General features: G+C 38.8%; 1 protein-coding gene across 1 annotated transcript in view; it reads left to right on the plus strand.

Moving 5' to 3' along the window:
- Nucleotides 1-10,046: 10,046 nt before the first annotated feature.
- Nucleotides 10,047-13,435, plus strand: part of IQCJ (IQ motif containing J) — a 151,453-nt gene continuing 148,064 nt past the window's right edge. Inside the window, exon 1 of the mRNA XM_034998038.1 lies at nt 10,047-10,380. Coding sequence (XP_034853929.1) covers nt 10,201-10,380 — 180 coding nt within the window. The 5' untranslated portion in view covers nt 10,047-10,200. The remainder of the gene's footprint in view (nt 10,381-13,435) is intronic.

Genomic DNA, 13,435 nt, shown 5'->3' on the forward strand with positions numbered 1-13,435 from the left:
GAGAACAAACTTGGTGATTTGAGGAACAAGTAGGAGACCCCTGAGGCTGCAGCTTAGTGAACAAGTGGAGATGGTGTCTTAGTCCATTCAGGCTGCTATAACAAAATACCATAGACTGGGTGGTATATAAACAGCAGAAATTTGTTGCTCACAGTTGTGGATGCTGGAAATCAAGGTCAGGGTGCCAGCATTGTTGGGTTGTGGTAAGGACCCTCTTGGGTTGCCAACTGCCAACTTCTCATTTTATCCTCACATGAATAGGTGAAAGAATTTTTTTAGGCCTCTTTTTTTTTAATTAATTAATTAATTAATTTTTTATTATGTTATGTTAATCACCATACATTACATAATTAGTTTTTGATGTAGTGTTCCATGATTCATTGTTTGCGTGTAACACCCAATGCTCCATGCAGTACATGCCCTCTTTAATACCCATCACCAGGCTAACCCATTCCCCCACCCCCCTCCCCTCTAGAACCTTCAGTTTGTTTCTCAGAGTCCATACTCTCTCATGGTAGGACCCTTTTATAAGGACACAAATTACATTCATGAAGGTAAAGCCCTCTTGACATAATCACCTCAAAGGTTTCATTTTTTAATATCATCATTTTAGGGGTTAGGATTTCACCATATTAATTTAGGTGGGGGAAGGACACAAACATTCAAACTATAGCAGATTTTTAGGCAGGTGATACTTTACAAGGTTTTATAGGCCATGATGTGGGCATTGTGTCAGGAAGCCATTGTAAGATTTTAAGCCAGGGAATTATGTGATCTGACTTACATTTTAAAAAGATCACTTTGAGTGATTATAGGGGCAAAAAAAATGAAAGGTGAGGTACCAGTTAGGAGACTGCTACTGTAGTCCAAGGTTGTAGCTGTAGGAATGTTAAGTAGTGCTCAGATCTGAAATACATTTCAAAATATTGCAAATAAGATTTGATAATTCATTGAATGTGTGTATGGAAGAAGGGGCATGATTGGGTGATGGATATGAGGGAAATGAAGGAACCAAAGTGGGTTGACTATAGGGAATGATGTAGCCAGACTGAGTTGGGAAACACTTAAGATGGAGCAGACTTCAGGTGGAAAGCCAGGAGCTCTGTCTTAGACATGCTTGGTTTGATATATCTATTAGACATCTAGGGACCTTATCAAGTAGAGATACAGCCCAGAGCTTGGTGGAAAGTTTAGGCCTTGGGATACAAACGTGAAAGCTATCTATGTATAGATAGTTTTAAAGCCAGTCTCCGGGGAGTAAAGGAAGAAAAGAGGGTGAAGGATTGTAGCTGTAGAGTACCTCAACACTTGGAAGTCAGGATGAGGAGGAGTGCCCCGCAAAACAGACCGAGAAAGGGTAGCCATTGAGGTAGAAGGGAAGAGAGAGAGGGAAAGTGGAGAAAATGTTCAGGAAGGAGAATGGTCAGCTATATGATATGCAGTTGAAAAGACACTGGTCACTGGAATTGGCAAAAAGCAGACTCATGAATGACTTTCCCAAGGCCCACTTCCAGTAGTGTGGCTGAAAAGCTAATGTAGATGCTCTTTGTTTGTTGTTTATATTTTTATAAATCAAGTTTTGCTTTATAGGCACCAAAAAATCCTATTACCAAGATGACTTTATGGAAGGGAGTCTTTTTGTGAAGTTAGCTATTCTGTTATACTGCAAATTATCACCCCCCCCCCAATTTTTCTAATGTGATTCATGTAGAGATGTCTTTCTTTTTTTTTCTTAAAACTCTCATTACTTTACCTGATCTACCTAACTGCTTGAAATCCTTAAAGTCTTTATACTTATTTTCTGAAAAATGACCATCTACCAGCTAATGAAGCTTCTTTCCAGTTTATTTAAGGACAGTGCTGTTGAGTCCGATAGTAATATGAATAAGCTGATAAGTAATAATAGTAATATGTCTGAAAATAATATTAATAATAATTTATTAAGCATTTACCATATGCCAGGCATTATTCTAAGTGCTTTCTATTCATTTACTTTTTTAATTCTCACAACAATCTAAGTACTGTTATTACTTTCTTTTATGGAAAGAGAGCACAGAGAGGGTAAGCAAATTGCCAAAGGTCAGGCATTTAGTAAGTGGAGGTACTAAGTACCCAAAGCCTAAGCTTTCTAACCATCAAGACAGATTGTCTTCATGTATTCACTCTTTCATTGGGTGCTCTCTAGGTTTTGGGTACTCGTGACAGGGATAAAGGTATCTACACCCTAAGTACTCTCTGTCATCCTCAACTCCTGCTTACCCAGGTTGTCCCAAAATAGCTGTGTGAACTGAGCATGTGCATGTTACATCTGTGGTTTTTTTAAAAAAAATTTTAGAAAACAACTTTAATATTGTTTTATGGGTGTGAAAAGAACTTTAATATTGGGTTGGTGGGTGTGAAAAAAACTTTAATATTGGGTTGGTGAAGATGACAATAATCTCTAGTTCAAGTAAGTGAATTGAAAATTTGCATAATGTAAGTGCCTGCCAGGAGCCCTGAGAAGTTACCATTGTGATTGCTGTTTTATTTAGACATTATAAATATTGACAAATCGAGGTTAAATTTCCCATCTCCCCTTTTCTGTCAGCAGTAAGGACACTGAAGATCTGGTTAAAATTAATTACTTGATTTACATGCATTTTGTTAATCACTCATTGCCTACAAACCTGATACTTTCTCATCTTGTAGAATAAAATAAAAAAATTTTAAAGATGGCAACAAGACTAGAAGAGATAGAAACTTAATTTTATAATAATGTTTCCTGATTCAAAAGTAAAGGCAATTCTTTGGCCTCTTAGTTGTTTAATTTTTGGGGTCAGAGAGGAATGTGTTCTCCCTTACATAAAATAGGTGATGAAGAAAGATAACAACAAAGAGGGTTTTTTGGGGCGGGGGCAGATTTGTTTGCAAAAATACCTTATATTCTCTTTGCTTACTTACATTGAGTCTTTCCAAAAAAAAAGACTCTCAAACAGTGATATACATAGCTGTGAAACTGTTCTGCAATAATTTATTGGTGAATTTCATGCCCCAAAATGGGGCTCAGCAGTAAATCCCCATCATCTTGATACCTTCTCACGCCTACCACTTAGGCACAGGAGCAACTATTTGAAGTCACAAAAGCATCAAACGATTATGTTATAAACTCCTTCTATTTTATTGCTTTTTTTTTGTCTTCAGATTTCTAAGAAACTACTATAATGAAAAATGGTGTTATTTGGAAGTCTCCACCAGACTGTAGAGAGAGAATGGAATTTGTATGGGAGTGGGGATGGGATCAACCTATATTGGATACCTCTTGGGTCCCAGGACTGCTAGACACTTTGAACACATTATCTAATTTAAACCTCCCAACAACCCTGTGAGGTGGGTATAATTGCTCTTGATTTGTCAATGATAAGCACTGAGCTCAACCAGAAGTCTTTATACGTGGGCATTTCTGCCTATCTCTAGTCTTAAGGCAGCCTTGAACTGGGTAGACACTGGGTAAAATGAATCTAGCACCTGGCATTTACTTAGTAGGTTGCTGGAAAATTGTTTTCATGCCTGCTGTTTTTGTTATGATTTTCCCTTTTTGTTGGGTAGAAGGGACTAGGTCCCCTACAAGGCCTTTCTCCAACTGTGGTAATTTAAATACATAAATCCACCCTTCTTGTCAGGCTCACTTGATGAGAACAGGACAGTTAAGGTTAACCCACAACTGTTAACTCTTGGTTTACTTAGGAGCCTATGTTAATGATATTTACTTACTCTCAACTATAGAGAAAACTGCACTTTAACTCTCAAATAGCCAAATTAAAAAAAAAAAAAACCCAGCAAATACAGTTTCTTAAAGGCTGTGAGCACATAATACCATAGACTTTTTAATTATATTAGCCGAAAAACATGCCAGTTGTTATAATTTTGTGTTGTTTGCCAATTAAAAGCTCTACCTTTTCAGTAACAAATAATCATATTCCCTGTTATTTTACTGGTTTCTAGAGACAGCCTCAGGTTCTATATTTGGTGTGGCTGGTGTGTATCTGTGTTGATTTCCAAACATGGAATTGGGACATGTGGACTAATAAAGGATTTTGTCTAGTTTATGATTTATTTACACATGACTAACTTATGAAGATGTTCATCATATCCACTTAAGTATTAAAAATAAGAAGTAAACAAACAAAAATTCACCTTTCCTGAGAAGAACGATATTGGAAATTATATAACTAAGATCTCTAATACATTATAAACATTAATAATAGTTTGTATATGAAGCATCGCTCCTAACTTTTGCAACAACATTTGAGAGGGATTTACAATATTTTATGCTCATACATATAAATGCTGATAGAAATGTAGTATTCTAGCAATCAGATATGGTTATTTTTTGTCGGCCTTCTAATTCGGGCTTTAGCAATATCAGACTATTTATAGCTTTCTGAACAGTAGAGCAGAGAGGTAGAAAATGTAGGCTGTGAAGACCTTGTGCCAGTTTTGACCTGAACTTTGCCCGTTATTAGCTGTAGGCTCTTTGGCAGATGAATCTCTCTAAGGCTCAAATTTTCATCAATAGAATGGAGCTAAATCTGTTATGACGATTAAATGAAATAGTGCACCTGGAGTGTTTAACATGGTGCCTGGTGCACAGAGCCACTCAGTGAAGGCTAGCTCTATGATTATCGTCATTGTCATCAGATTATACTGTTTTATCCTTATGTGCCTTTGCATCTGTGTTTCCTCTGCATCTTCTCCTATTTGTTCTTTCTTGTGAACTCCTTTTTATTTCTTCAAAGCCTGGCTAGAAAGTCATTTCTTCTAGGAACGCTTTCCTTACCTCCCGCCCAGGCACAATGATTTGTTCCTCTTCAGTGCCCCTTCCTCACCTTGTACTTGATTCTCCTGTAACATTAGATGCCCTGCCATGATGGTTATTGACTGAGTCAATGTCCTCTCCTTGTGTAGATTGTGACCATTACAAGCAACTGTTCCCTCTTATTCATTGTGTATTACCAGGATCCAGTGTAGTACCTGGCAGACAATGGGCACCCCATGGATGATTCCTCAGTTGAATTTCTAACAGATTACAGGCTGTGCTGCAAGAGTTTAATGACTGTGAATCTGAGAAATAAGGGTGTTTAACAATAAATAGTCTTTCCACCTGTGGCATCAAGTTGAAATCTGTTTTCATACTCAATAGTATCCAATCTGAAATTGTGGTTAAAGAAATTATAGCGCAACATCGTACACAATGAAGCTTAAAAGAAAATGACATGCATAAGAAAATGACTAGGTCCTTTATGATAATAGAAGAAGCTTACAGCAAACCTTATTGATGTCGTTTTGCAAATCATAGTTTTAAATGCTTACCCTGGGCCTCACTGCTCTTGCTGTAGGCCTCTATACTGCCGGTATTCCTACCTTGTGGTTTAGCTTTACTAGGGATTTGTATGTAACTGCTGCATAGTTTTGATTTACATTTATGATTTTCATATTCCCAGTAAGCTGTAAGACAAACCTTTGTGAATATAGAGAGTGTCCTCTAATCTCTTGCTAGAAAATTGGTGAAGTGCATTCATGGTAGTGGATAGAGTTCAAGTATTAAATGATGTTCTAACTTGAAATTATATAAAACCATCTAATAAAAACTCTTCTGTCTTAATCACATCATACTGAAAATATTTCTCTTGAGCCAGCTTTCTAGTCTAGGATTTTAAGTGGAAAACAATGAAAAAATAACTTCAAATAATAAATTGATCAGTATCTTTCAGAGTAGTCCGAGACTATATTCTTGAGGCTACAGTGCATGTTCTATGACAATTTTTAAAATTAGAGCTTTTGTTTTGATAATAGTTTAAAAATGAGGCTAAGCATCTTCTGGACCATCCTGTAACTGAACACTGGGCTTGCATACATGCCAGTGTTGGTGCCAAATGATCCCAACTTCCTGTGGCTCGGGAAGAAGACCAGAAGCTGGCCAAATGACATCCCTTGTACACAGTGAAATGGGCCTGCTCAGCCCAAATGAACTTGTGCTTTAGCAGTCAGCACCAAGTGCATATTCCCAAAGGTGATTTGGTTTTAGCAAAAGCACATAAATTTGTCACGTTAAAATAATGCTTTTAATTGGGTTGTATTGGTTTTGTAGTTCTATTTGCATTTAATTTTCAAATTTGTTCTGGTTTGATAGTTGCTTAAAAGAACAATAAGCATAAGGGATTTAGTTTTACATTTATACATATTTAAATAACATTTTAATTTTTTAGTGTAATGCAATATTGTGTCTTGAGTTTTTTGTTCTTCGAGTTCTTTGAAGGCAAACCATATAATTAATCCATTTTGAGAAATGCTATAATGGGTCCTACTTATGTTGCTGATTTTTTGGGAAGAATTTGTCAGTACCCTAAGAGCCCCTTATTATATACTGCTGCCATAGGTGCTCAACAGTCCCTGATTACCTGAGGAGAGCCCTGGGTTCTTGCCCTCATTCTGCCACCTGCTTTGTGTGAGCAAGTTGCAGACTCGGTTTCCTTATCTAACTGAGTTGGTGCTTGGATTTAAGGATCTTTTAACTCTTTCCATCTCTAAAATTTGAGCCTACTCCACAGATTTCTGCCATTTGTTTACTTTTCCACCCCATCACCCAACCTGACCTATAAAATTGGATTTTTTTTCAACTTCTTAGACATCACTGACAATACTGACATGTTTGAGTTCATTCAATCAGTTTTCTTGAAATATGAACTCACCTTTCTTATTGGAAGTTATAAAGTCTTTTTTTTTTTTACTTGAAAGAAAACAAATATAAAAGGAAAGTGCTTAACCCAGACCTTTGGACATATAGAACCAATATATCCCCTTTGAAAGACTTTAATATCTCTGACAAAGGCTGCTGGACAGAATGCTGGAGAATGTTAACTCTTCCTTCCCCTCCCTCTGATCCTGGGCCATCAGTTCTCTTAATTGGTGTGAAATATCTCCAGAACTATGATATACATGGAACCTGATCCATAGTCCTGCTCACTGTTATGTTGGGGCTATGAAGGAGCTAGAACAACTCAGCTATGGGCAGCACAGTTGTGGTGCTTTGGATAGACCTTGTGCTTAATGAACGGGTGAGCTTGTTTGAGCAGTCTTAATGCAGACCCAGATTATTAGCTTCTTTGGGGGTAGGACCTGCAGAGCTGGAGAGAAAATAAGGAGAAAGAGGAAGTGCTTTCCCAATGGAGTAGGTGGAGTAGAGTGGGCCCTCCTCCAAAAAGGTCACCTAGCCCCAGCTAGAGGTCTAAATCAACCTCAGAATTTCCTGAAGAAATGGCCCATTTAAGAAAATTCATCTCTAATATGTGATTAATTCCCGGTATTGTGTGTGGAGTGGCAGATTGGAATAGGGGAATGTAATCTTATAATAACTTTTTGGTTGATGGGCTGTAGGTGAAGTCAGGTTTGTTTTTTGAAGCAAAAAACCATGCCATGAAGAAAAATGTTTATAGTTGCCGTTTGGTTTAAGGAGACCTGGGGCTCCCATCTTTATTATGAAATATAGTCTTAGAACAAAAATACTTAGCAGCGCTTCTGTAAATTAAAATCTAGTTTCTCCTTAGGCTTATGATTTGAAGTCTAGTTTCTGACTGAAGTGAGATAATTAAAAGGAAAACAAAGAAAGAGGATGATAGATGTGGCCCACAGCCTTGGCATACAGAAATACCCCAGCTATTTTTCTTCAGCTCAGCGTAGACTGTAGATTTATCATGAGGACAGCAAACATATTCAAGGGAAGGAAAAGAAAGAGAAGTTACGTATAAGCTTTGTGACAGCATCTGTCACAAAGAAGCAAATGAATATTCTTATAGGGACATTCCATTTAAAGCATTGCTTTTTATTGTTCTCTGAGTTGCTCTATGTTCATTTAATAAGCAACACTGAGTTCAAAGATAGCTCTGCCCTTACAACACTGATGATATGAATATCCTTGGCACCTCGATACAGTAGGCTGAGATAGTAATTACATCATCGGTACCTGTCAGAAGCTGGGCACCCAAGTGGAGGCACTGGCTGGGGAAAGCACTTAGGGATGGAAGACCTGCAACTCTAATTAACTACTGCTTACTCCGTGATCTCTGACATATAAATTGTATAGACTCGGTGGAGCCTGAAGTAGTATATAAGATGGGTAGTGCCATAATAGGGGGGAAAGTCGAAAAACATGTTTTTTATACATTCAAAAATTATTAGACAGTGATAGCTTAAAAACAGATGTAAATATTTGGCAGCATAAGCTTGCTAGAGACAATAGAAAGTCAAATAACTGTTCTATTTGATTATTCCTTTCAGTCCGTACTTAGCTGCCGAGGGTAATTTTGTTATTATTTCCTTTCCTTCTCTCCACCCTAAAGAAAAAGAAGAAATTAGTCAGAGGTTTGTATACTTCAGATTGACACTTGTTAATTTGCTGGCCTCATTTTTATGAATTAGAGATTGATTGAAACAGGCTCCAGGGAGCCTGGGTGGTTCAGTCAGTTAAGCATCTCCCTTCAGCTCAGGTCATGATCTCAGGGTCCTGGGATCGAATCCCACATTGGGCTCCCTGCTCAGTGGGGAGTCTGGTCCTCCTTCTCCCTCTTCCCCTCTCCCCCACCCCCGCACCACCCGCTCGTGCTCAAATAAATAAATAAATAAATAAATAAGAAACAGGCTCCAAGTTTCCTGAGTGCATTTGGGTTTCTGGATAATCTTGCCATAGTAACAGTATACTGTATTTTCTGGGTTTCTTTGTTGTGTGAATAATTCTTTTATATTTCACACTTATCTGTAACAGAGGTTTAATTTCACACAAGACTTCTTGTTTCTATATGGTTTTAAGTAGTTTCTTTGGGTTAAATTCTGAGCTCCTTTGCGCCCTTAATCTAATGAAAGAGGACCTGGGATATGGGGCTTGGCCTCTGCTTGGCCCTTTCATGCATCTGCAGGTAGAAGCCAGAGATGTTAAGGCAGCTGCTGGTTTCTCAAGCTGCCTGAGAAACACTATCCCCTTTTCTTAGCTTTGCCATTTCCTCTCTTTTTTTTCCATCCTCCTGCTCTATTCCTACAGTTTAGATGAAGATGAAGAAATTTCACAACAGAATCAAACAAAGCTAAGTGGTCAGGTCTCCCAACCCCCTTCACCCAGTAGTAAGAGCCAATATATAAATGACCAATTCAAACCAATTCAAACCAAGAGATATATGTCACCTATAAGGAAGGATCTTTAGAATGTTCCATAGATTCTATATAGCATGATTGCTTTAAAAAATTAAGCAATGTCATCCTCTTTTTTTTTTTTTTAAAGATTTTATTTATTTATTTGAGAGAGAGAATGAGAGAGAACACATGAGAGGGGATAGGATCAGAGGTCAAAGCAGACTCCCTGCCGAGCAGCGAGCCCGATACGGGACTCGATCCAGGGACTCCAGGATCATGACCTAAGCCGAAGGCAGTCACTTAACCAACTGAGCCACCCAGGCACCCCTGTCATCCTCTTTCTAATCAAAGTCTTGTGTAAAACCTCAATACTGAGACTTCTACTCTTTCGTTGATGTAGCTTCATTTTTTCTGGGGTGGGGTTGAGAGGGATGGGGTTTGGGGTTTCCACCCTCATTAATCACAGCAGCGGTGCCATCACCCGTTTTCTCTAACAGCTTCACAAGGAAGTTCTCATTTGAAGAGTGAGTTTTGTGTCTTAAAAGTGCTTTAAAACTAGTTCTCTTGAACAATGACATTCATGATTTTTTAGAATTGTGCATCCCATTTAGTAAAAAACTTTCTTGAGCATACTTTCAATATATTTATATAGCACTTTACCGACATATCATGCACATTTAAAAATGGCCTCAAATTGGCTAATTAAAAAAGTAGTTGTAATATTTTTACCCTTTACCCCAGCAGATCATCTTGCATACTCCCTACAGTGCTTGCCCTCCACTTTGGAGACCGTTCCTAGAGTTATATTCATAGTAGGCTGACTTCTGTAACAGCAACCTCAAAATCTTAGTGACTTAACACAATCAATGTTTTCTTTGTGTGTGTCTCTATCCAGCTTCTGCAAGTGCAGGGGTCTGCCCTCTGGGTCAGGGACCTAGGCCTCTTTGTTTGGCTCTCTCATTTTCCAGAGCTCTTCCTCCTGTATATTCAGTTGGAGTGTGGGAATAAAGCTAGCATGGTAAATAGCAAAGGAAGGTTTTAATGCATCAAATCCGCAAATGGCATACATTACTCCCTTCCCTGTTTCACTGGGCAGAATGCAGAAGCATGGCCACATCTGGGGAAAGCTGTGAAATGTGCTCAGCTATGGGACCAAGAGGAAAACAGGATTTGGTGAACACCTGCAATGCCTCTGCTACCAGAATGAATGCTATCCTGAAGGTGAGATTTACTCTCTTCTGCCCATTCTCCCTGGACTTGAAGTCTCAATTTTACTTTTGGTTTGTTGAATGAGGCATTTAGAGAAGGGGGTATGTGCCTATTTTTCAGTTAGGGATTACGTTCTGCTGAGTGTAACAAAAACCCATCTACAGTGGCTAACTAAAAAAGATTTTATTTTTCTTATGTCAGAAGAATTGCGGGGGTAAGCAGTCCAGAGCTGGTGGAGTTGCTTGAGGGAGTTGTCAAGTACCCAAGCTCTTTCCAGCTCCCTTTTCAGTGTTCTCATTTCTGGTTTTTATACTTGTCCCCAGATGGCTGGTCTTACTCCAGATATCTTGTTTGTTTTCTAACAAGATGAAGGATGGAGAGGGAAAAGAGCACAAGTGTGAATTGAGTTTGTCCTATTTAGCAAGTTCCCTACAGGCCCTTCTGGTAGACTTTGCTCATTTCTCCTTGGCCATAACTGTGTCCCAAGACCAGCATATCAAGCCATTGCTGCAAGGGAATGGAAACTGATTATTTTAAGCTGGGTATATTGCTAATCTGAACAAATTAGAGGTTCTGTTACTTAGAAAGAAGAGAAAAACTACTATCTACGGCCATTTGATAATTCGAAAATCTCAGTTTTTGCATAAGTCTATTGTGGTGAAAGGAGGCTGGTATGCTACCAAACTGGACATACACCAAGGCATAATTTACGCTTTTACAGTTTTTTGTCTGGGTTCAATTTGGCTGCTGAGATCACTTATAAATGGCGTTATAAATTAAGCCATATTTTCTTTGAGGTTGAAATTCTTTACATGTGCATTTCCTTTTAGCTAACTATAATATAAACCTTTTGAAACACATTTTCTAGTTAACAGGAGCTCCAGCATTTAAAGCTCAGCATTGTATTGGTTACAAATGCTCCTGGGGCAACTGATGTGTGACAGAGAGCATCAGAGACAAACCAGTTCTCTATATTCTGGGTTCTATAATGTTGAGCCCTGCAACGATCCTGTTCTTCAGGAAGCATATGTTCGGCATTAGATTATTCTCCACAAACACGTCTTCTTGGTACACATTTAGATTATATGCAGGACATGCAATAATGAAATGAAGAAATATTTGTGGCCCTTAACATTGCTACATGGAGGCACTGTTTGATATGACTTTGGTGGCAGGGGAAGTGTGTCTCTTTTAAAGAACTGAGAATATGCTCCTTTCAAGCTCTGAGAGATATATAAGCCTCCTCAGTTTTTTTTTTTTTTCTTTACCTTGGCTGCTAGGAAACTCAGAGCTAATTTAGTACTCATGAATAATGTCTTATTTCAGATTCCTGATAAAATTAGCCCATTTTTCTCTAAACAGCTTCTGATATCTTTTTCTTAACTCCACTTTTAGCTATCTGCTGTTGTGTATGGATTTTTATCATAAACTGCCTTTTGAAATATAGAGTAGAAGTGAAAACTAAAGTAAAAATAAATGAGGAAAATCCAGATTGTTTATTAATGTCTTATTCCATCAAAACCATTTCCTTTGGTAGGGAGTAATTTAGGCTGTCAGATTTGTCTTAAAGTCTTTGGAGTGTAGAATGGCACTTTCACTTTGGATATAAATAAATAAGCTACATTCTTCAATCTGTTCATCTTTCTGCATTTTAACTAGAGTTTAAATCTTGAGGGGGGTTGGCATGAATGGGTAATTACCACCAAGATGAATGGTTATGATGTTTATTATTATGATGGTTTTTCTTTTATTTGAACTTTCAGAGGGAAGCAGCATTTATTTCAGTCAGTCATTGAGTTTGGGAAGGTAGGGGCATTAAATTTTCCATTATTTCAAGATAGTAAATTTTAAATGTGACAGGCAGTAAGTAAGTTATACTCAAAGCAATACAACAGTGTATTGATGTTAATGGGGTATGTAAAACAAGCACCAGGTGGGAGAAGAATTCACAGCGCCCACATGGAATGTATGTCCCTATTATAGACCTCACTGTAGATGTCCAGGACCCTGGACACTCCTGCCCAATTGGCTTCTGGAATCTGCATGGGGGTGGCCAAGGGACAGCTGCTTTTCCCAGGGGTTGCAATGGGTAATGGTTTAGAGCTTGAATGAGTGGGCTGGATTGTCCATAGACTTGCACTTGAGGTCCTTCATGGCACAGGGTAGGTTAGAGGGTGGAAACAAAGGGGCAGGCAGGCCAGGGACTGGGGACCAAGAGCTAAGGGCTGACTTTCCCCACATCTCTACATTCAAGTACCAAACTCCAGGGAGTCTGGGAAGTCTAAATTTTAACCTTCCAGCCTCAGGTTCTTTTAAAGAACCTAAAAGGGCAATGCTGTTAGGGGTGAGGGGTTAGGGACCCCTTGAGGGTAGAGGTTACCTGTTTTTGAGTTGTGAGGAAAAGTTTTAGAACATACGGAATTACGAACACCATCTAGACTCTTTCCCTGGGCCACGAAAATGTTAGGGGCAGGCCTGCCTAAAATATTTCTATCTTTCCTCTGTTCTAATGTACAGTGTCCAGACTCCTTCAGGTGATTTTCAGGGTCCTTACTCCACCTGGCCCCCAATCTCTTTTACACCCTTGCATCATCCTTTCATGCACCCTATGTTTCATACCTGTCTTCTTTCAGTGTGTCACTTTCCTTAAATATCACTACCTGCCATCTAATTCCCCAAACAGAAAAGTAAAGTCATGCTTCATAGTTCTGACTCCCTCACTCTCATTGCTAGTCTGTGTCCCACTCTGGAGTCCTTCTGCTTCTCATTTCTTTGTAACCATTTGTCTGGTGTGAGTTATCATCATTATCACATGGATTACTCCAGAAGCTTGGCCTCCCCACATCTACTCTGATCTCATCCAATCCTGGCTCCACTCTGTGACTAGAGTTATCTCTTTGATATTTGATATCGAATCAGGTCACTCTTTGCTTCAAAATCCACAAAGGCTACTATGGATAAATACCCAAAGTGTGGTCCACAGGCTCCATCTGGTCTGGCTCTGCCTACCTGTCTAGCCTCCTATCATACTACTCTCCTCCTCCTTCTCTTTACCCTGCTCATACTG

Source organism: Mirounga leonina, unplaced genomic scaffold (genome assembly GCF_011800145.1).
Source record: "Mirounga leonina isolate KUSES-001 unplaced genomic scaffold, KU_Mleo_1.0 Mir_115, whole genome shotgun sequence".
Taxonomy (NCBI): Eukaryota; Metazoa; Chordata; class Mammalia; order Carnivora; family Phocidae; genus Mirounga; species Mirounga leonina.